We start from the raw sequence: 23,805 nt of genomic DNA on the forward strand, positions 1-23,805 counted from the left end.
TAAACAAACATAGACTAACATACCTATGCCATCCATTATATTTCATATTTTAAAAAGTTGCCTGTTATGAACCTAATTTACATAAATGACTTGTCTGTGAGTCTGTGTGTGAATGTCTGTTGTCCTGCAGATAAGCGGTCACAGTACAGTTTCACATGATAGGTTCAAGGCTAGAAGTTCAAATGGGCAGTCAGTCACATTTCTGCATACAAACATCATGAGTCATGAGTTGCTCCATAACATTTACAGAATGAATACAATCTTAAACACTATGCAGAATATTTTTGAGGTCTTGCTTGAAAAATTGTTTGATTCTGTCTGTGTTCATCGGCCTCTCACCTCCATGGGGTAGATGCTGCTCTGAGCGATCGCTCCAGCCAGAGAGCCAGCCACCAGTCTCTCTGCGATGCCCAACGTCTCCTGGTTGCTTCCAATTAATCGTTTAATCTGACAGACAGAACATGCTTTGGTAACACTTTCTATGAAGCCCATGTCTATAATGCATTATAAACATGCTTATAATGCGTTATACTGTGCTTACAGCAATGTATAATTATAGTTGGATGTTGCTGCTGTAGCTGGTTGAGGTGGAGCTCATTTTGAACTGGTTTGTATCAGACTGCAGCTGATGATTATTTTCATTATGGATTCATCTGCTGATTATTTTCTCCAGCAATCGATTGATTGTTTGGTTTGTACAAATTCTGAAAATAGTGAGAAATGTTGTCACAATGACCCAGAGCCCAAAGTGACGCCTTCACAGTGTTGTTGTGTCCGACCAACAGTCCAAACCTCAACATTATGAACAATACATTCAAATGATTAAAATAATTAAATGTAAAAGCAGCACATTTTCACATTTGTGAAGCTGGAACCATGAAATGTTTTTATATGAAAAATTACTTAAACGATCAAAACAGTTGCCAACTGATTTTCTGTCAATCGACTAATTGATTAATCGACCAATCATTTCAGCTGTACTTGTATAAACTGTTGGGTAGTTTAATTTATAACAAAACATATTTTATAAGTTTTGTGTAAAAATCTTTGTAAAGTAACTAGTAACTAAAGCTGTCAGATAAATGTAAGTAAAAAGAACAATATTTCCCTCTGAGATGTGGTGGAGAACAAGTAGAAAGTGGCATCGATTCTCTCTCTGTATTTAATGATGTTGCACTGTCTAGTCGATGTTTTCTATGTATTGTACCGCTGTAATGTCGGTAAAGACCCGTTTCAGTAGTTAGCCCGTTCGGTAATTAGCCTCGTTAAGTGTTAAGCTAACTGGCTAGCCTTGCTAGCTTGCCCTGTATTACTGTGAACACAGTTAGCATGTTCTCAGTGTGATATTGTTTAGTGATTCCACAGTCACACAGAGAGTATACAGACATCTGGACTGCTGGATCAGTATCAACTCAGATATGCATGCATTTGTTTCTTTGTGCTTTATTTCAGAAACTAGAGAATTATGCACCGCTATGCTGTCCCATTTGTGCTACTTGTACTATTTCCATTCTGCAAGTAAAGAGCTTAAATCTAACTGATGACTCTTTGACCTGTAGTGGTCAATTTTCCAACAAACCAGTTTCAGCTCCCCCAAAGCAGTCAGCCTACGGGAAACACTGCTATTTTTTTCTCTTTACTTAAAGCAAACACTGACCACTTTTACTGACTTATAACCAGCTTGTAATGTATTATATCTGCCTTTACCTCAGGAATTCCTTTACTTTACTTAAAGCACCCAATGACCACAATGATCACATTATAATGCATTATAACAGTGATTATAAAGATTATAAAATCATAGTGTTTTATAATTCTCATAGTTGTAATACATTATAGTATTACAACTATGAGAATTATAAAACACTATGATCCTTGCCAAAAAAATGTCAGTGAGTGCTCAGCAAGTATTATGATATTTGACCTTATAAGTCATTTTAAAATGCTTATGATTATTGTTATAAAGCATCATGGATATTTATGAGTGCTTATAATCATTATACACTGTTATAAGCACAGTATAACACATTTTAAGTATATTTATAATGCATTATAATGCATTATAGACATGAGCTTCATAGAAAGTGTTACCCATCCTTTGTTATGCAACAACATAAAATGTGACAGAAGTAAACGGCTTACTCGAGTCAGAGAGGTATTGGTGCATACCTGTTCGTAGGCCATGAACTTAATAGCAGACTCTGGGGCGATTTTGATGACATTGATGCCGTTGCCTCGCCACAGTGACCTCACGCCGCCCTCTCGGATCATCTGGGCAAAGCCCCCAGCGATACGCATGCTGTTGCTCTTGGAGGCATGAACCTGGGCAAACAGTCCGCATGTAGTCACGCTGTGATCACCAATTCACTTCCCTTTGTTCAGTTTGTCTAGAATGAAAATGTCCCTCTCAGAGTCAGCTACCAAAATACTCCCTCATTCATCAGCTGAGTGTTGTGTTTTACCTGCATAAGTACTTTGAGCCTGTCCAGTGGTGCTGTGCAGGTTCGAGACACAGCACCAGCTCCTCCGCCAGCCACTAGGTGTCGCCACCACATTCCTGTTTTCTTCTCTTCTGCCGTGAACTCATCAGGCACCAACAAACTCTCCCCAACGTCAAAGATCTGAGGAGCAAGCAGAGGGTTTCAGCCTTGTGGCACTAATCCTCAGTAAACTGTTGTTTTAAATGGCCAGTTAGTGACAGGAAAATACCAAATCCGGGTATAACACAAATCATAAGTACGGGAGATTTGGTGTGATACAGAGAATGTGTTGTTGGGACCACTGGCACGCCACCATTTGAATTCATTCATTTGTGGGACTTGAACTGAACTTTTTATTGTGAGACCACGTGCTCTTTGTTCTGTAAACAAAGGAGAGCCATTGAACTCAGTCTCCCACAATCCTCCAGGACTTCACAGGTGTGAATTCTCCCCTTGGACCCAGCTTCCAGCTACCATTGATCAGTCTGACCTGTGATGTCACCAGGTCAATAAAAGGATCAACGGCGATTGTTCTCCCCCCCCCCCGACTTCATCTACAGCACTGCTCAGCAGCAGCTGTCCTTCAGTGTGGCCTGCTTCGAGCAGACACACAGCAGAAACAAACTCTCTGATCTTAAGCAGCACCAGGAGGGCCTGCGTAAGATGTCTGCATCTAAGCTTAGTGCCAACTGCTACTACACAAAGTCTGCCAGCTAACTTTAAGAAACCACTAAGGAGGTTAGTGTGGAGCTAATTATAAGGAGAACAAAGAATGGATCGACCGGTTCCTCCATCTGCACAGCAAGGACTTTTCTCCAATTGGAACCAAAATTCTTCCGCGCCTGGTTCATCCAAATGGCCAGCTAACAAGGAGGACTTGAACGCAACCTTTTTTCCTTGACGGACTGGTAACGTAACCACCGAACATATAACATAGCATAGAGTAACAGTGGACATGGCTAGCACAGGACTGTTTAACTAATGTAACGTTACATGTATTTATTTTTCTGAGGTTTATTGTTGTGATGTGCTTCCCCCTGTAGGATTTGGTAGCCACGTGCTAAGTTGATGTTAGTTAATGCTATGCTTCACACAGACACAGTCTTTGCATGCTAACTAACTTGCTTTTAACTGGGCACTACTAGCCTACACCGATCACACACATCCACTCCGAGCCACACTCTTTTCAAACATGGCCTAGCTGCCATTGTAAATTTCCTTTCTTTGTCTAACCATGCGGCCACTGCTCAGCCGCCATTTTGAATTACATTTAGAATTAATTTTGGATCCAAGCAGCCATTTTGGATCAGAAACACACACACGCACAAACCCTAAAATCATTATTTATGATTATCTTTGATAATTTTGATAGCCAAATTTAATTGATTGCGCATACACAATTTGGTGCCCCCTTTAACCACCGTAAATCCCAACAGTATCTATACCAGGAGTGGCAGGTTTTTTTTGGACTATTTCTTCCTGATGCAGACTCAGTGAAATACTTACTTATCACAATTCAATAATTTCATGATGACGACATAAATTCTAAAGCCCTATTTGGACTGGATTAATATTACAGGACAAATGCAGTGATAGAGTACTTTGCCTCCTCCTCCGTTATTAAACTCATCGTCCCAGGAGGCATAGTAGGCTTTAGCATATAACAGCAACTGGTTCTGCTGGAAAATCGTGTGACCTTCATCACCATTGTTCTTCATCAAATCATTAAATATTATTATTAATATTAGTACTATTTTAGTAACTGTACTTAGACATACAGTTACAGACTACTCAAATGGCTTTCTCTGAATGCCCACGTGCTTTTACAATAAGAAAGAATATATAAGAAAAAGAAAAAATATGACCCAACATACATTTTAACCACATGCAACTACAGTGCCTATGAATGTTTCTTTGGTATTTTCATCATTTAACATAACACAGTGGCAACCATGTTCATGTTCAACTTCCTCTGTTTTACACATTGCCCCCACAAATAAATTTTAGTCGGAAAGATGAGATTTCGACTTCGGGGGGGGGGGGCTCTTAGTGTTTGGTGCCCTTGCTTTCGAGGAGAGAGGAAGACTGTGTACCGTGGAGTGCTTCCAGTAGAGGATGATCTCAGGAATGTTGTCTGCTGGATGCAGGAGGTGGTAATCCCGCCACTCATTCCAGTCAATCGTCATTGTGCCATTTTTATCCATACTGGGGATGTAAAATAAGACAGCAGATACAGACTGTTAGAAATGTGACAGTTTTAGACAGTAGAAAGAATAAGCTATCTGTTCACATGCCCTGTTACTTCTCAGTAATGGTAACATTTGTTCTCATGGCTTCCTTTATTAGTTCAAGTGCATTAGGTTGTAGCAGGATGCTTTACTTGAGCACTCTGTGCCACAACGGAATCACCATATTATCACAGCATTTCTTTGATTTGCCAATGTGATATTTTCCTTGCATTTTTAATCTGAAATAAAAAATTAAACACAAAAATAGCAGCGGGTACCTGAATTAGACAGAATATGCAGTGGTGATCAGTGCAGCACTGGCTGAGCAAGCAGACTATAGAAGCTACTACTTACTACAAGATAGGGGCCCAGATATGACCCCTCCTTATTCTGAGACCAGCCAGAGAGAAGAAGAGACAGACAGACAGACAGATAGGAGGTTAGAAGAACTAAACAAGGAACACACTGAGCCATAACAACATGAGCCAGTTGCTGCTAGATTAATAGAACAACTAAATAGTTCACAAGTAGTGACAGAAATGGGACATGTAACATTGCTGTTCAGACTGCACCATGGCCCATAAAAACCCCACCTCTTATTGTTTCTAAATGTAGCACTTGAAGCAGTTCAGCATATTTGATGAAGTTGATGTACTTGCACAATTCTTGCAATTCTTGGGTTGTAGCCACATGGTTGAATGCACTTATTGTAAATCGCTTTAGATAAAAGCGTCAGCTAAATAAATGTAATGTAACGTAACGTGTTATTTAACACATTTTGGTGGATATTTATTCATTCATGCAGTTGGCATGGATGAAAATATAAGGATGATGGCCTGAAGATAGCTGTAGTTATACAAGGTTTCATTTTTTGTTTCCCTCTCTTGCTCCGCACAGCGAAGGGAAAAACTAATCTGGCATGAGGAGAATCTCAACACTGTAAAACGGCTCATTCGGTGGTTTTTGGTTTATCAAACTAATTTTATTTTCTTTGTGCAAAGGAGATCATAATTAAGTGATAAATTACAGTGGTGGAACATGGCGTGCATTTAACTGCGCTGCTGCAGCCTTTACGTAAATCTGACAGCATTCAGTTCAGAAATGTTACAGGTCCGACCTAGTTATTGTCAGGTGTTTTACATAAAAGTGACTCTGGCACTTATTGAGACATGAGACCATCATGTTAAATGCCAATGCTTTTATGTAAAGAGGTGAATGTCTGAAAGAGGCTAAAGAAAAGAGTGCCACTTTAACTTCATTAACAGAAACACAGACTGGTCCGACTGTCACCTGTTGCCTGTAGTTGTTAGGAGGGGGTATACAATAGCTCCTCTGAATCAGATCACATGCGTAGAAATATGACGTATATATTATTGAATGAAAAAGAAGGGAGACATCACAGATACACACACACTCAAACAGTGACTGAACAGATTTGAGAATCCATTTAGTGTATTAGAGACTGTGGATCACAGCATCACTCTCACCTTTTGAGAATCTTCTCAGCTTGTTCCTCAGAGATGTTCACTCCCAGGTCACGCAGAGACTGCATGATTTCTTGTGAGTCGATCTGGCCTGCACCGCAGAGATAAATGAGTTATTTATTAATTAAAGGTGAACTCCACTGATTTTATACATAGAGGCCAGTTTACTAGGCACAGTGAGCAATACTCAGCCTGTAAAAACAGTTGTATAATGTATAATATCTCTGGAGGTGCTTTGTAAAGTCTGAAAAATAACCCTGATGATCCACCGTTTTACAGCCACTTCTTTCACAATGTAAGTCTATGGAAAAAATGTCTTTGTGGGCCTGTGTGCATCACACGATGGACCCAGAAGTTGTAATTACACAGTTTGGCTGCTAAATGGCTTCAAAGCCCGGCGCACTTCCTGGACACTTTTTAAACCAGGCAAGAAGGGTCTTACGGAAAGATGCTATTTGTTGAGTTTTTTTGGAGCTTGACCCATAACTAGAGATTAAAGTCAAGACATCCCCGCTGTGCAGTTTCAGTTTTGAACATTCTTCTTTAATCTGTCTCTTGTCAGTACCCCACATTTATGGAAATGCAATACTAAATCACTGGAGTAACCCTTGAATGTCTTTTGTGAAACTGTATTGTTCCTATCTGTTCTCAATAGCCCACAGCAGACTTGAAAAGTCGGTTGCTTGTTGTAACAAGATTCCTTACCATCGTTCTTCTTGTCCAGACTCTTGAAGACCAGCCGGAGTTTCTTCTCGTGGTCTCTGAGATAATGAACGAACTCCTCAAAGTCTAACTGTCCGTCCAGGTCTTTGTCTCCTGCTTTCACTATTTTCTGTGAGGAGAGAAGAGACGGGAGAAACCTTTTAGGGACTTGTGTCCATTGAGAAACAAGCATGTGAGCGACAGGGACAGCTATAAAATGTTTTTGTATTCAAGCAATGTCAACATGATGTTTCAGTAAGCATGATGCATTAGCTGTTTACAGTAACATTATCTGTAAAAGATGTTAACTTGAACTAATTCACCACTGTTATCACAGACAGCTGTACTGCTTTGTGGACAGAGGGATGTGACAAACAGCAGCAGAGGTCAGAGTGTGGAAGCTTCCACCATCTGTGCTCTGTTGACTCAGCCTGCAGTTTAGACCACTTTACAGCCATCGCACATATCAGGTTATTAGGCATCTCAGACAGTACACGGCACTTTCTGCCAATACAGCCTGCCAAGCCAACCAGAGGGACTTCTACAAGGAATCAGAGTTAGCTGAAACATGAATAAACATTTACTGGCAGGAAACGGCTACCTGAGGGAAGGAACAGCTGGGTGTGCAGGCCAGAGAGGAAATCGACATGTTTGTCTCTCACAGACTGCACCTGAACAATACTTAAATGATTTGCTCTGCTAGTGAGGGGGCAAAACTGATCATGAGAAAAAAATTAAATAAAATCAACCGTGCGCACCACTGACTCACAGGATGGGTGACCACTCCATAGGCGCTGTTTGAGAGACTGGGTGTGCTTTTGTGTTTTTAAAATGAACCATTTCACAGAAAAAAACGTCCTAAAGGATTATGCCAGCATTTATGCAAGCTTTAGCCATTTACATCTGCTTTTAAAGTTACAATATGTTATCATGGCATGGTAATGCAACTTTTACGGCACTGACTGAATTGCTTCGAGTATCAAGAATTGCCTCGTCATTCAGTACCAATCCAGATCTAATAATGCTGGTGATTGGCTGTCTAACGTTACACGTCGTAAAGGCAGAAAAAACACTACGTTACGCCCAGAGACGGGGTGATGGATGACCTGGAGCCGAGGTGGACTGACGGCAAACATGGTGTTGCTTAACGTTACAGACCAACAGATAAACGCAGAGAAATACTCCTGAAGTTGAGACGGTGGATTGTTGTCAGACCTGGGCTACATGCTCTTTAGCACAGAGGTCTCACTCTGCCACTATTTCCCTAAACCAAAAAATGTCACCTACACAGTCATTCCCTTCTTCTTCTTCTTTGAAATTAGGCAGTCTAGATGCTACAATGGCGTATTGCTGCCATACTGTTTGTTATTATGTTATTGTTATATATTCCTTTGATAGTTACTTATATTTGATATAGTCCAATACTGTACAGATATTTGCGGAGCCCGGGAGGGGACATGGACGCGCGCTTTATAAAAATATTACGTCTATGTCCCCTCCCGAGCTATGTCATTTTCTTAATTTTAGTCCAGTTATCCAGGTTGAGTAAAGTGCACAGAGTAAAAACTGTTTCTCCAGCTGCTCACGTGTCTTTGAACAGCTTCCTCCTTTGAAGTGAGTAATTGCACTATAATGCGTATTAATTTCTTTTTGTTAAAATGGATTTTATAAAATTGATATCGAAAAAAGCATAGTTCAGGAACCGGTATCGAAGTCAAGGTATCGTATCGGTACCGTTAACGAAAAGTTTTAGCAGTACCCAGCCCTATCCTTAACTTAAGTGAATGCTGCAATACCACAATGTATAAATACACCTTTAAAAGTAAAAGTCCTGCATTCAAAACATACTGTAAGTATCAGCAAAATGTATTTGAAGTATCAAAAGTCACAATATCTCGCAATATTAAAACGTGACGAGACTCGTTGAGCTGAAAAGCAGAGTAGTAGCCCACCCAACATGACGTCGGAGTCTAACGATATTAGCATTGAAGATGCCCCCGCCACTTTTAAATCGTTTGTGTGGCAGAATTTTGGGTACGCAGTGGATATAATAAATGGCGACAGTGACAGACAAGACACGAACAATATATAATATAAGCACTGTAAGAAAACATTGCCATACACCGCGGCAAACACGAGCACTATGCAAAGACACCTACAGATCCACCACAGCTCTATACTAAAATCATCAAGTCCTAGAGCCATGGCAATAACGAGAGACACGGGCATATTCAGAGCAGCTGATGAGGCCATTTTCCACAGTTCATGCATGCACAGTTCTAAAACATTTCAAAATGCACCTGCCTTGTTTTGAGACTTTGAGGCTATTTTTCTAGTCATATATTTCATCACTGAAGTTTTCTTAATGTTAAAATGTCGTCTCGTCTCGTGAACCCAATATCGCTGAGCTGAGTGTATCATCACACCCCTATAATTAGTAATCAGTCAATCAGCAGCAAACTAATCACTAACTAATGATAATTGTCATTTATTAAGGAAAACATTTGCCAGCATGTTCCAGCTACTCTGCTTTTCTTTGTTTTACATAACTGAGTAGCTAATTTTTCACTATTTCCTGACATTTTACAGACTAAATGATTAATCAGTTAATTAAAGAAATAATGAACAGATTAATTTAGAATGAAAATAATTGTTAGTAGCAGGCCTGTATCACTGGATCATGATTACTGATGCATTAACGTGTAAGCAGCATTTTATTATTGTAGCTAGTGGCGGTGGGGCTGCCTGTTTTATATACTGTTGGGCAATTTATTATAAGTATAATGCAGCATAAAATTTAAATTCTCAAGTAAAATGCAAAGTACCTTAAAATTATACTTATGTACAGTACTTGAGCAAAGTGTCATTAAGTTGATTTTATGCTGTAAGGAAATTAAGTGAAACCAAGTCTGCCTGGAAGGCGGCAAAACCACAGTGTAAAATCTGTAACACGGTGACGTGCTTTGCAGAGCGGTTGACCATAGTGCAAAATATGTGTGATTTGTAGTAAATGAAACATGCAAAAAGAGTGGTTTGTTATCTCTCCCAGAGGTTTTTTTTAAATGTTAAAAATGGTCCTCTGGACAGTGCACAGTACTTTAAGTCCTGACTTACAGTAATATGCCTGCGAATGCCTCAAGAATTACAGCATGACTCTCATAAATGAAAAGCAGTTTCTCAGTGACATGACAATACAATTTCCACACCATTATTGCACGAAGACAGGATCATCCACACAACACAAAGATAAAGTAAACTCTGCCCCCAATCCAGCAAAGAACCGAAAAATCTTAAAAGTAAATTACAGCATTAGAATGAGAGTAAAGCCTGTTTTCATTCATACCTTTTTCCACATACGATATGTCATCAATTCATGCGACGGTAGCAATAAACTCAGCTTGAACACTGACTTTATTTGAGATGGTAATCCATTTGATTCAAAATAGTCAAATTCACTGTGGTCCATGTTGGACACTGGGACATAGAGACACAGACACATCAGATTTCCTCTACTGTCTAACTGAAAGTACTAAGAAGTAAATGGACTATATAGAATGCAGGTTGTTTGCTCTTTGTGGAATATTCCTGAAAAACAGTGTCATTAGAGCACACCTATAAAGCATATAAAGAGCTCCACCCGCCCACCGGGACACCAGCCTGCCTGTCACTGACTCCATTTACAGAGATTAAAGAGCACTTTCCTCCCATTGGATCATCAGCTGTTAACATGCTAAATACATCTCAAAAAGAACAAGTGACTCCATCATTTATTACAGTATGAGCACGAGGAAATCTCTCAGATATAGGTAATACACTTCAAAAGACACACAAATCATTTTTCAGAGTCTGAACATATAAATGATAAACATATATAAACATATAATAACAGTGACCTTCAAGGCAGAGAAGTATTTGACAAAGCAGTTTGCCTTTGTTTGCCTTATAGTCAACTGCTTACTGAGCCGTTACACCGCGAGAAATTTAAAACAGTGATACTGATCACTACAATTTCCAACGGAATGATTTGAACTGCCCAGCCCTTATTATAAAAAATGATCTAATTTATCATGTCTCATAGATGTACTGATGGCCACTGTAACTATTTATTATGGTAAAAAATATAAGCTGTTTAAAAAAAATTAAAACTATACCTTTATCTTTTAAAATGTTCCCGTTAAAGTTCCAGTTGAAAGTATATGGTTTTATTTTTTTTAGATGGCAATGCAATGACCACAAAGTGGAGCACTCCGACACTACTCAGTAAACGACTGGGCACAGCGGACACTGAAGATCAACAGAGTAAGAACATCACACGGTTCTCTTCTGTTGGTGAGCAGACCGAGAGTGAATACAGTTTTTTGTTTGACCATAAACAGTTAAATGATGCCGTGCTGTTATTGTAGTGAGGTGAAATTAGTTATTCAATAAACCATTTAAACAAATGTATTCTAGCAGTTCAGTCATCATATTTCATGTAGAGAGTCACAGAAATAACAATGCAAACTGTATGAGATGTTTTGACCACAGCTGCTTGAAATTAAACTGTATCTAATCATTACTGAGAAGCAACACATACTGGAGCTACAGTAGCTCACTTCAACCACATGCACAATGTCTGATTTCCTCTCATACCTGAATCAAATGGCTAACAATTAACTGCCTTTCACAGTGCCAAAACAGCAGCTTAACAGGTTAACATTCAACCACAGCAATCTCTAACATAGGTGGTCATTTGGGCAAAGACTAGAGGAAAGCCAACATCTGCAACGTCTCCTTGACACTGAGCGTTTATTGCAGAGACCTTTACCTCTAAAAGTGTCAAATGAGTGTCAGTTTTCAATGACATAAAGAATTGAAAAACAGGTTTAATATTTTCTGTTTATTTGATTGCAGTTGTGCCTTGACCAAAGTGAAGCAACTATTTACACTAAGGGACTAAATGAGATGGAAGCAAATGTATTTACCATTTGTAGCACACTAAATTACAGGACATCAAACTGTTTTTTTCAGCTTTGAATTGACTGCTCTTATGAACTGTTGAATTAACAGAAAAGAGCCTATATAGCAGCAAGCAGCAAATCCTGGAAAGAGTTAAAAGGTAATACAGATTTTTTTTTTAAAGCATGCTAGGTGCACTGAGTAAATAGAAGGTAAAAATATCAAGCTGCTGTTTACTCCCCAGACTGGCACAGAAACTCTGTGCTGTGAAGTGAAAAAGCAGCGCTGGTTCCTCCTTTGCTCAAGGAAATACTCTTGAGCAAGGCACATATCCTGTAACAGCTCCGGTGGAGCTGCTCAGTTGCCAAAAGATCGGAGCGTAGTTGTACTTTAGCTTCCAAGTGTAAATGTCTCGGTGAGGAACAACACTGGGTAAATACAGGTTAACAAGACTAAGAGCCATGCTTAGCGGCTCGGTGAGGCTGTACTTAGGCACAGTGGTGCTTCGACATAGATGCTAACATCAACCTAACCAATTTGGACAAATTTAAAATTTTGACCTAATGATGCAAGATCAGGGGATCATCAAAGTTATTATAATTCATTATGGAGGGGACTTGAATGTCTGTACCAACTTTCATGACAATCCATCCAATAGTTTGAGACAATTCACACTGATGGTGGCACTAGTCGAAAAATCAAGGGACCATTGAAGTAATTAGGACCATGAATGCCTGTACCAAACTGTGTTCCAATCCATCCAGTAGATGTTGACATATATTATAGGACCTGATGGTGCTCACTCAGTAATTATCCTGTTGTCCCTACAGGTTACACAGGCCTGGATATCAGGCCTTGATCAACAGTTCATTACTGTACGTGGGACAAGAGAATTCAGCCATCTGCTTTATCCTACCTGTTGAAAATCTGTAGGTGGTGCCACCATGATTAATACTGTGGTCTTCTTTGGAGTAGCATTACTCCTGCTGAGTTCCTTACTGTCAGAGGAGTGTGAAGTCTTTTCCTGGAGACCAGTCGGCAGCTCTCTGCAGTTCCCAGTAGCCTCAGTTTCAGCAGGCTTACACTGTGTCCTGCCAAAAAGGTTCTGGCATAGGAAACTCAGCATGTCCTGCAGCATCCTCAAACTGGGGCTTACTGTGTCTGGGTGACTGCCCTCTACTCAAACACAACAGCGACAACAGTGCAAAGCAAAGAGTTGAACTAGCAGCACAAGTGTAGAAAGGTCAGCTGAGGATGTGTGACTACAGAGAGGGCTCCGCCACTTTCTTCCACTTCACTGCTCCAGCTCAGTGTCTCATCTTCTTACTGGATCTTTTTCTCATTACAATCACTCTGCTAACAGACGTCCAGGCTCAGGTCCACAGGCATCAAATGCATCAGGATGAAAACGAAATGCTCCTAGCTAACTCTTGCCATGTAACTGAGGCTGTTGATCAAACCTAGAATTTCACACTTTAAGTATCTCATGTTGATAATGATAAAATGATGGCGGCGGCAGCAGACAGGCAGGATTTGCCATTTAGCCGGCTTCAGTATCAGCAGGCAGAGAAATGCAGCAAAGAGAGCCTCCAGAAACCTGCATCCTCACTGCAGCCGAGCCCAACCAATCACTGCAGCCCATACTGGCAGGTCCGATTGTCGATCCATGGAACGAGCCCCTCAGCCAATGGAGGACAGGGTAGCAGCGTGGAAATTTATTTATGTCTAAAATTGTCAGCCAGAGTAGAAAGGAGTAGGGTGAAGCACAGGGTTTCCCTTGGTCGCCCCTCCCTCACAGCAGAAAATCTGCTGAGTGATGCCTCCCTCCCTCACTACCCTCCCCCACTCCCGGAGCCATTCCGAGCACACCCTCAGCATCCAGCAGCGATCCCATCCGCCCGACAACCTTCACAAGCTTTGCCGCATTTTAATTCTCAACATGTACTGGGTTCCTCCTGCAGGGAGAACTACAGTGTGATGCAGCAAAAATCCTCATTACTTCCAGCTGCTTTCTGCAGCAGGATGGTGTATGTGGGACTGAGTCAAAAGTGTGTGTGTTTATGGTAATGAAAGAGAAAATAAAAATACACAATACTGCCAGCCTTTTCCTGCAAAGTAAATACTTCTTTTTAACAACCTGAGTTCCTTATTTCTGTAGGTTTGGCAATCACTCCTATTGGTTTTGTTAATATTTTAATCACCAATTTAATTGCTGTGATCTGGTGATGCAACAACAGTCCAGCGGGGTAAGTAAACCAAGCGTTCAAGCTACCAATTGTAAACAATGTCCCAGTTCAAGTAGAAATGTTGGTGAACGGACTCAAAATATCCGCTGCAGTTGTCTATGACAGCAATTGTCAACATTGCAGACATAATGAAATGCTATAAAAATAAAAACTATAGCTACAACTTATCATGAAAATGCAGATCATTGGTCACCTCATACATCATCAAAATTTGTCTCACATTCCTTATGTCACAACGTCAACATGTCGTGACTACACAAATAGCATACAGTGGGTTTTTTCCATTACCGCGTTATGCATGTGGAGTTAGAGGTTGAGTGAAGCGATCAGTGCACATAATAAGACTGAATAAGAAAGGCACCAGAATCAGATAACTCTGAATCTGAGCCATCAGCATCATCATCCGGTTATAACCCAGCAGTGAGGGCAGTTGAGGCCAGCAGCAAGACAAAGAAAAGACAGTATGATGACAGCTACGTGTTGTATGGTTTCATCTTTCCCGGGGATCCATCATCCCCTCTTCCTCTGTGCCTGGTAATGTGAAAGTGTCAAATCAAGCAATGGTTCCGAGACACCCGACAACATCTCTTCTAGAGTATGCAGAGTATTTATTCGTTTGAAAAGTCAACATAAAGGACAAGAGCAAGTGGTGAAGTGTGCAAAAGTGCCAGAGGACCCACTGGAGGCTAGCCGAGATAGTAGCAAAGGCTAAGAAGCCACACACGATTGCTGAGACGGTCATATTGCCAGCATGTACAATTGTCAATTAAATGCTAGGCCCACAAGCAGCAAAAGAAATTCCAGCACTGCAGCCTCGGTGCGCGGAGAGGAGCAACTAACACTGGTGGCCGGGGTCCCGCTGCAGCTCGGGGGAAACCGGCACATCCCAGCCTCATACATCGAAAGAATACACACAAATAAACAGCACTTTCTGACCTGGGTGTTTTTTAGCTACCTAGCTAATGCCAATCAGCCTGTCATAGAAACAAAACCCACGCGCAGCGTTTTTCGCTTCACTCCAGCACTTCTCTGCCAGAAAAACCCTGCTAGGCTTTCTGGACACAAGCCCTAACGGCGATAAAGCTTCACGCATCCATGGGAAAAGGCACATATTAACAGATCTGATTTTATGAATCGATATCGGATAATTCAAATGAAGAATGATTTAATTCAGAAAATAGATTTTTTAAACCCAGCCCAAGTATAGTAGGTCAAAATTGAACCAGGAAGTGGCTTTCAAAAATCTAATATTTGTCTCTCACAACTCTGCTAAAGACCAAAACCTGAATTACAAAACTTGGTTTTACTGTTGGCAAAGATATTATAAGCCTTACGAATGAATTATAACATATTAAACAAACAACAATGTTTTGTGTTTTAGTGTTTGTTTTGTATCTAGAAGAATATCTCAGAAGGTTTTAAGACTTCAGTCGAATTTGGTGTAACATCGGTCCAAGGAACATGATAATGCTCCAAAAATGCATGTAAAACTGATACATTCAGCCAGGTCTGTGATTACATTCAGTAGGTGAGCGTTCATTTCAAGCTTTGCTGTGGCACATTTCATTTTTTTTTATTTCAGCTACATAATTGATATCATTGTTTCTCTAAAACAATGTACAACCAGAGCTTAATGGTGGCGCAACAGTGAGCAGTGACTTTCACTATTTACAGTGGTGATTAACTTGTTGTTTTAGATTTTCTGGTGCTCTCCGGCTCAGCTATCCAGAGGAACGGATTCCCTCTGAGCCTCCAGCTGCTGCTCCAAAACACACCTGGTTAATGTGCCTGCATGACTAGCTTATGCACTCAGAACCACGTAGCCTAACTGGTTTAGTTATGACGGACAACTAATCTCAGGCAACACCATCACATCTGGCACTTTCCCACCACAACAATATTGAAGGAGTTTTAATGTTTGTGTAAATTTTATTTCACTATTCATAAAGACTTACATGTAGAAGCGGAGAAATGTGTTCATTTCAAAACAGCTGGAAAGCTGTGTGCTATTTTCAAGACAATATCGACCCACGTATCTCAGGTTAATGTGAACTCATCTGCCTCGAGGCGTCTGGATCACAAGCCTACGATGACCTGAAAACTTCACTGATGTTAAAGGCGGGGTATGTGATTCTAATCCAATACACGTCTTTTTGTCTGCTAGCTGTCCATTCTGTGTGTGCAGTGAAAAAAACCTCTGGCGTTTGCACACAGGCCTGGCTCTGTATATACTTCACAAACAAAGTGGCTCGGTCCGAGCCGAACTTTGTTTGTTTGTAACACTATTCCAGCCATTCCACCCACGACGGTCAGGTAACGCTCAACGACTTGCCCACAGACATTCAGCTAACTTTCTAGTTTGCCAAGATCTGCTGGTGTTGTGATGTTAGCTGTAGCAGCAGCAGAGTTGTGAGCGTCGCTGTCTGGAGCTGCTGTGCTGGCTCTGGGAAACCGTCTCGTCCTCTCTGGCTGTTAGCTTCGCAGCAGCAGCTGTAGGGACATTTTTGCTAGCTAAGCTAACCCACAACCTAGCTAACGTTAGTTACATTACTTTGCTGTGTTGTTGTTCACTCCATATCATGGTATTTGTCATGGTATCGGATTTCTCCAGAATCGCGTACCCCACCTTTAAATAATGTTTAGTTGTGATAAAGGTAAAAGCCTACCAGTAAATCAGCAGTCAAAACCGGCCTCCTGCGTTACAGGAGGTTCATTTATTTAGCACAAAGTGTGTCATAACCGCTGGCCTGATGCGGGTCGGGGGTTTTTTAGGACGTTTTCCCATAAATTACTTGGGTATTGTGCTGTTTTGGGGCTCCACTCTCATCTCAGCCTGTCAACTGGACAGAGACGCTGACGCATCGCTGTATAACAAATGCTTTAAAATTACCTCTTAATATACACTCAGTAACTGCGCCCTACTTAACTTCCAAGTCTCCAACAAACCTGGTCAAAATTTGTTTATGACGGACATTCAGATATCTGATGTCATACTGTTTCAGGCTACATTATCATGTGATCTAATTCATATTTATTTTTATTAATTTTCATTATTTATCATTATTTATCTATGTCGCTCATACAGTTGTAACAACTGTTCATGTCCCTGTGCGTGAAAGAGCTTACAGGTCAATAGAGCAAGAGCGCATGCTGCACACAGCTCTCTCTCTTCCGTCTGTGAGCACTGAACTTCAACTTACTGACCGTATTAATGTGCATTTTGACATTTACTGTATGCTCTTTTGGATCAGCTGTCGGGATTAAATGCCTCCAACAGGACTGGACATATAACTCTGCATCATGTAATAGGTTTTGATTTATGATGGACAGTTAGATATCTGATTTTATGTATCTCAGGCTACAACATAATCTGATCTAATATATAGTTATTTTTAGGCTATTACTTGCAATTCGGGGTGCAGTGAAAAATATTGTGGTGCTCAAGCCTGTGCCCAGTGCTATTCAGTGGCTGTAATAACCATTGAGAAGGTCTTTATTAAAAAATAAAGAATGGCCGTATTTTCTCAATTTCGTAACATTTGCCATACTGTAAATATATTATGTTGAGTGGAGAGTACTGAAGCTTATTTTCTAAGTCAACTGGAGGGTCCAAAGAAATTATTAAGAAGGCTCTGGAGGGTCTTTTTTTTTTTTTATAAAATGAAATATAAGATTCACCTCCCCTACCCGCCCCAACAATATCTAGCCCCACCCACATCAAGGTTGGGTCAACTACTGGCAACAGAGTTTTAACAGTAATAAAGCAAACTTTCTTTAAAGAAAGATTAATTTATTGTGTTGATTTATCAGTAAAATTGGCTGCTGTGGCTTTCTACAAACAATCTACAAACCCTGCAGGATCTGCAGGGTATTTACTCGGAGAACTGGCACCCTGGCTTCTGCAGTCCGTTCCGCCATGCATGTGCAGGGTTTTTTTAATGAATGGGTTATGGATTGGCGGGTGAGCATTTTCCCCCAATAAAACAAATGTTTAAAGTACAAATTTGTCTTGGTTTCTTTACCTTAATGCTGACTGAAAATATTGTGTAGTCAAACTTCTTTATTAAAGTTCCTTTTATATATTGTAATTTAAAATATTACATACATGAGATTCAAGCATTAGTATCAAAGCAACACATGACCTCACCATAAGAGACTAACTTTAATGATGCTGAAAACAGCAGCAAACAAACCTATTACATCCTACGTTCTTGAGTCTAAATACATCAAACTACCTTGGTATAAAATGTGCAATACACAAAATTTAACTTGGCTAAAGTGTGCCATTCTCCACAGCATTTACTGTGTTTATCATACAAGGCAGGATGAATCCATTGGTCCCTGCTGTCTTTATGCATCTTCTTAGCTGACAGGAGTGGGACCCTGCATGGTTTTGTGTTGCTGTAGCTAATCCTTTAAGATTCATGTGTGAGTTCAAAAGTTTCCTTCCATACCACTGCTGTCAGTGTTTCCCCTACCATTTTATAAGATGGGCAGCCCGCCCATCTGACCCCCCCCCCCCTGCCTGTCCAACGAGGAATAATTGATTTCAATAATAATTTTTTTTACATTTTTTTTTACAATAAATAAATAAATATATAGATTAAGAAACTTGACATTTAAGGTTGAAATTGTGTCTCTTAAATCATGTATAGCTCAAGTATTGTGTTTCTGAATGTTGTGGTGCTATTCTGAGTAATAAAATTAAAAAAATGAGCTCAGGTTGCAGTATAATAGTTAGTGAAAGGCTGTGTGTTGTGTTTGCTGCCACAGAAAAGAAATAAAAAGTCCCTGTTTATGTAACGTTACTATGGAGTCTTGTACTATTCACAGCAGAGCTGGTCCAGACTGAACAGCTGTGGGCTGCCCACACTCAGCAGTGGGCCTCCTACATTGGCAGGAGAAATCTAGCTACTCCTCACAGGGTCCAAGGAGAGCTTCCTGGTCCTCTCTGTCTAATGAGTACAAATATCCGTCTCCTCAGTCACTTTAAAATCGACCAAAAGCTCATTTACTATATCATACAAAGGACATTTTAGCATGAGGTCTTAGCTAACAACACCAGGGCGCTAATCGCGATTAGCATTAAAACTTTATCAAACTGCATCGAATTGGTACAGTATTAAAAATAGACACATGTATCAGGCCTGGAATGAAGTCATTTTTAGGGCAAGGCCACTTTGGCCTTTGATAAATACAAATGTATTGGGGTATCGCTGCCAAATTGTAGACAAAACCAATGGTGCAATAACAGTAAGTGATAATTACATTGTATGAAGACAAAACAGGATACAATCAACAATTCGAATCAGTGTACTGAAACAGTCCTGAGTTTATTTAAACTGTACACAGAATGTTTGACTTTTCCACAAAATTCTGCCTGACTGATTTTTTAAAATGTGAACATATTAATTTGTTATATTTTAATGATAAAATAAAGTCTATAAATTAGCTAAGGGTGATCAAAATTAATCTGAACAAGTTTCAACACCCATGTAATTATTAGCATTTGAGTCTGAGATCTAGGAGCACTCACAGAAATGACTCAGCTTGCTACCAGCCTCCATTGGTTAGTGGTGCTATTTTAGTGTGAGAAGACCGTGGAAATGAGATGCGAACCGTTCCAAAAATTAAGATTTCTCACTAAAATACGTGCTGGTTGGTGGATCAGATACACGCCGAGGTAAAAACAGACTCATAACACTGTTAATTCACTGTCTATTGTGTGTGTGTGTGTGTGTGTGTGTGTGTGTGAGACGGTATTATAGTTTTTTCGGCCGTTACTAAAGTAACTACCCAGTTTGCTGGTTCCCGTTTGGTGCTGGCGAGATATACGCCAGACGGTAAGAAAAAGGTTTTTTGACAGCAGTTTATTTTGTTTATTTCTATTATTTCAACACAAATTTGTTGTTCACAACGTCACATTAACATTATTAGGGGAAAAAAATAGGTTATGTGCGCACCTTTCGTGGCATCGCACTGAAAAAGTTGCACCCCGTCAGATCTCACAAGTTATAGCTAAACTCTATGTACGTTTGCAGTTAGCTACCACTATACAGCAATATCCCGCTAAACCTTAAAACACACATATATTAACTGTGCTTATCACATAACGTTAATTAATTGTTAGCTAATGTTAGCTAGCGGGTTAGCTGTTAATGTTTCTTTACGTTAACACTATATCTGAGGGAGTGGGAGAAATCTTGTGCTACTGTTGATGTCCGGCGTGATGACCGGGAAACGTGAGTTTATCTGCTGCGTCAAATGTAGTTTTAAATGAGGAAATCCACAATTGGCACAACGGCCAGTTCAAAACAGGGCATGGCAAAGTGGCCGTGCGGGTAGTTCATTTTAGAAGGGGCATTACGGCCACACTCCGGGGCATCCACAGCACTGGCTGTTTGGCCGTGCTATAATTCCTGCCTTGATGCATTTACCTTCCGCAGACTGCAATAAGTCCTCAACCAGGTGGTATTGCTCTCCATTAACTGAAGTTTTGGACATATTCTCTGGCAACATTAACTGTGTGAACATAGGTCATCTAGCTGTGTCTGCTTACCTGTCTAAAATAGATTATAATTCCTGGTGGACTCCAGGCACAACTGACCCCAACCACTGATGTATTACACGTCCATGACCCCAACAAAGAAATTGCTCTGCTTGCAAAAGCAGTTCAAACTGGTTCTGTCAGTGCAGGGCGGTAGTCATAGAAACTTTACGGTTTCATGGAGTTTAGTGAACTCAACTCATTACAAAATTTTATAAAACACAATTTAATTTTCAGGAAATAATGAGTTCATCCATGAAATCATGGCACTTTTTAATTAGGTGTGACTTGAATAAACATAAATAAAAGGATAACTACTGTATGTAAGCAAAGCAAAGCACAGTATGAACTGTACCAGTGAAAGGGCTTTTAACAGTGTGTGTGATACATTATACTTATACTATAAATACAGATTTATGTCAGTTCTCCTCATTAACTTGTAAAGTAAAAAAAAAAAAGTTTTACAGGCAGTTTCCCTCAAATGGCCAAGAAAGTGTTGTTTGTGAACCCTCACTTGTTACCCAAAGTTTCACTATACATAGCGGTAATGTTCTTTTATTGTATGTAAAATATTTTGAATTAATTTATTCAGCCTCTTTAGACTCATAAAAGAACCACGCAATCACATTTATTCTGTAACCCCCCCCTCCCATTATTATTGACTTCTATTTATGTTCTGTTTACATTCTGCTGTCATTGTTGCAGACCTCTGACTTTATTCACATAAAAAAAAAAGTTTGAATACCCCTGACCTAGAGCATCGATAATGTTAAAACAACATTTAAGTGTGCTGTGCTTTTGACACAGGGGGCCTGCTTGGCTTTTCAAGCTGTATGTAAATGTGTTGCTACTCACTGTTGTGTTGCTACTCACTGCTAAAAATGTAATAGGCCTGATTTAATACAAGGTTAGACTGTTGAAGCTCCACTGACCTCCTCCCTGCAGACAGAGATGTGTCCCCTGAACATCACAGTGAAGGAGCACTGGGTGTCACAGCTTTGGATCAGCGGTCTGCTGCAGTGTTTGCACAAGTGCTCACTGGGTCACAGCACAAGCTGGACGTTAGATACATAGCTGATTCTGTATCCACTGGATCAGTGGGCACTACTAGACTCAGGACTTCTTCTCTCACATTGACACTTTATTAAAGTCTTGTATTTTTTTTAATCTTGTACAGTTTTTTTATATTTATATATGATCTATAAATTACCTTGTTTTATTTTGCTTATTTAGCTTGTTATATGTCGCTATTCCCAACTAGGGCTGGGCGATATGGCTTATAAATAATATCTTGATATTTTTAGGCAATACAATATATAACTCGATATACACATTTTCATAAATTCTCCAATAGTGCAAACATATGATCATCTTGTAGAATGATGCATTGCTGTAGATTAAACTACCCACCAGTATATAAAGCAGTTAAAATGAGCTCAACCTTAAACACCTGCAGCAGTAAAATGCAACACACACATTAATGCAGCAGGAATATATTAATCCGGAAACATCAGATATAATAGTAAAACACTGACAGGGACCATTTTACTGCACAATGAGGACATGCAGAACTTTGACTTGTAGTGGAGTGTTTTCACAGTGAGGTTGGTATTAGAGCTTTTGCTTAAGTAATGGACCTGAATACTTCTTCCACCTCTGGTGAGCACACCCGCAGCCCGACTGCACCTGCGTTACCGGCCGAGCCTTCCCTTTTAAGGAAGGTGGCCTTGTGGGTAACTAGCGGTGTTATCAAATATATTAGATATATCGCCCAGCCCTATTCCCTACTGTACAATTCTGTACCTCCTGTAATTGCTGCCGTGGCACCTGAATTTCCCCTAGGGGATCAATAAAGTGCAATCTTATCTTTAGACTTTACATGACTGTACAGTAACAGTACACATTTGTTGTGCTTTATGTTATTTGCTTCTACTGCTGCTGAAATTACTCACAGCCACAGGTTTTTATTAACTACTATTACAGTAATTCAGTTATGATTATTTAGAGTTACTCAATTGTTCTGCTGTCTTTGAAATAATCTAACTGTTAATTTGTTGAGGCAGCAAAATTATTTTGTATTTGTATTTGAATAAAAGTGGAAATAGGTATAACCATCCTGTTTTTTCATTACACTTTTAATTTTAGGATAGTAAAATGTTAAAATAAGTTTTCCTCAATAAGCTACTGCAGCAACAGAAGTTCCCACACCGGGTCTCAAACCTCGGTCTCCCAGTCATCTGTTAACTATGCTAATTGCTCAACCATGCCTCAGCTCTGTGAGATATGTTTCATAATACGAGTAGCATGTCGTTATAGCATAATAAGGGCATGTAGCAGTATTTTGATCTGATATGAAAACTACAGATCCACAGAAACGGTGGTATTGTTGAAATATGAGGCGAGCAGCTTCTCTTTCTCTGTGTGCCCTTTGTACACAAAAACAAAACATGGCGATGATACAAATTCCGCTTTAAAACCAGCTGGCTCTGCTGTTGCCATGGCTACCCGCAGATGCCTTGAAGTGTGCAAATCAACATCAAAACAGGCTGAATCCAAATGTCCAGACTTTCTCCTGTCCATTGCTAGCAGCCAATGTGGGTGGCAGAGCACAGTGCAGTGCGACCTCTGGTTTGGGCTCACACTCAAACTCACTGTGCTCCCCCTGCTGTCCATAAGGAGCCATTTCAAACCCTCCCTGCAGCCTCTGGGCCACGCCTCCTCATTTACATACAGTTTGAAAAGCCAAATGGCAAAGGCATAATAGAAAATGGAATAGATGAAATTTTAAATGTCAAAGGTCAAATGCCAAATGATGAAATTCAAATGCAATTTTTTTTTCTATTTAAGATTTTTTTTCTTTCTATTTAAGCTTTTAATTTAAGCTTTTCCATTGAGTTTCATCTTTTCAATTTAAGCTTTCAGTTTGAGCATTTCCAATTAAACTTTTGCATTTTAAATTTCACTTTTTTCATTGTCACTTTACATTTTCAAATGATCATTTTACATTCTAAATTTGCTTTCTCTTTTTAAGTTTAATTGTGGCCTGATTATTCCTGGTAGTGTAATAAAATAATCTTTTTGAATTTTATCTCTTAATTTACTATTTGGACTTATGACAAAAAATATCCTCCATACTCAACCTCTCAGATCTCAATAACTTGCATGGCACAGCACACGACC

The 23,805-nt window shown here is 39.9% G+C and overlaps 1 protein-coding gene across 2 annotated transcripts in view; it reads right to left on the bottom strand.

Annotated features, from left to right (window-relative positions):
- The window catches only part of slc25a25b (solute carrier family 25 member 25b), a 31,511-nt gene that overhangs the window by 5,791 nt on the left and 1,915 nt on the right, over positions 1-23,805 (bottom strand). Inside the window, exons 1-7 of one of the 2 annotated variants that reach the window (XM_044173802.1) lie at positions 12,749-13,596; positions 6,898-7,024; positions 6,196-6,283; positions 4,574-4,685; positions 2,463-2,621; positions 2,170-2,322; positions 340-447 (exon numbers count right to left, since the gene is read on the bottom strand). In XM_044173802.1, coding sequence (XP_044029737.1) covers positions 340-447; positions 2,170-2,322; positions 2,463-2,621; positions 4,574-4,685; positions 6,196-6,283; positions 6,898-7,024; positions 12,749-12,970 — 969 coding nt within the window. In that variant the 5' untranslated portion in view covers positions 12,971-13,596. Of the gene's footprint in view, positions 1-339; positions 448-2,169; positions 2,323-2,462; positions 2,622-4,573; positions 4,686-6,195; positions 6,284-6,897; positions 7,025-12,748; positions 13,597-23,805 lie in introns of those variants that run through there. The other variant, XM_044173801.1, reaches the window with a different exon arrangement.

This window comes from Siniperca chuatsi, linkage group LG18 (genome assembly GCF_020085105.1).
Source record: "Siniperca chuatsi isolate FFG_IHB_CAS linkage group LG18, ASM2008510v1, whole genome shotgun sequence".
In the NCBI taxonomy this organism is placed as follows: domain Eukaryota; kingdom Metazoa; phylum Chordata; class Actinopteri; order Centrarchiformes; family Sinipercidae; genus Siniperca; species Siniperca chuatsi.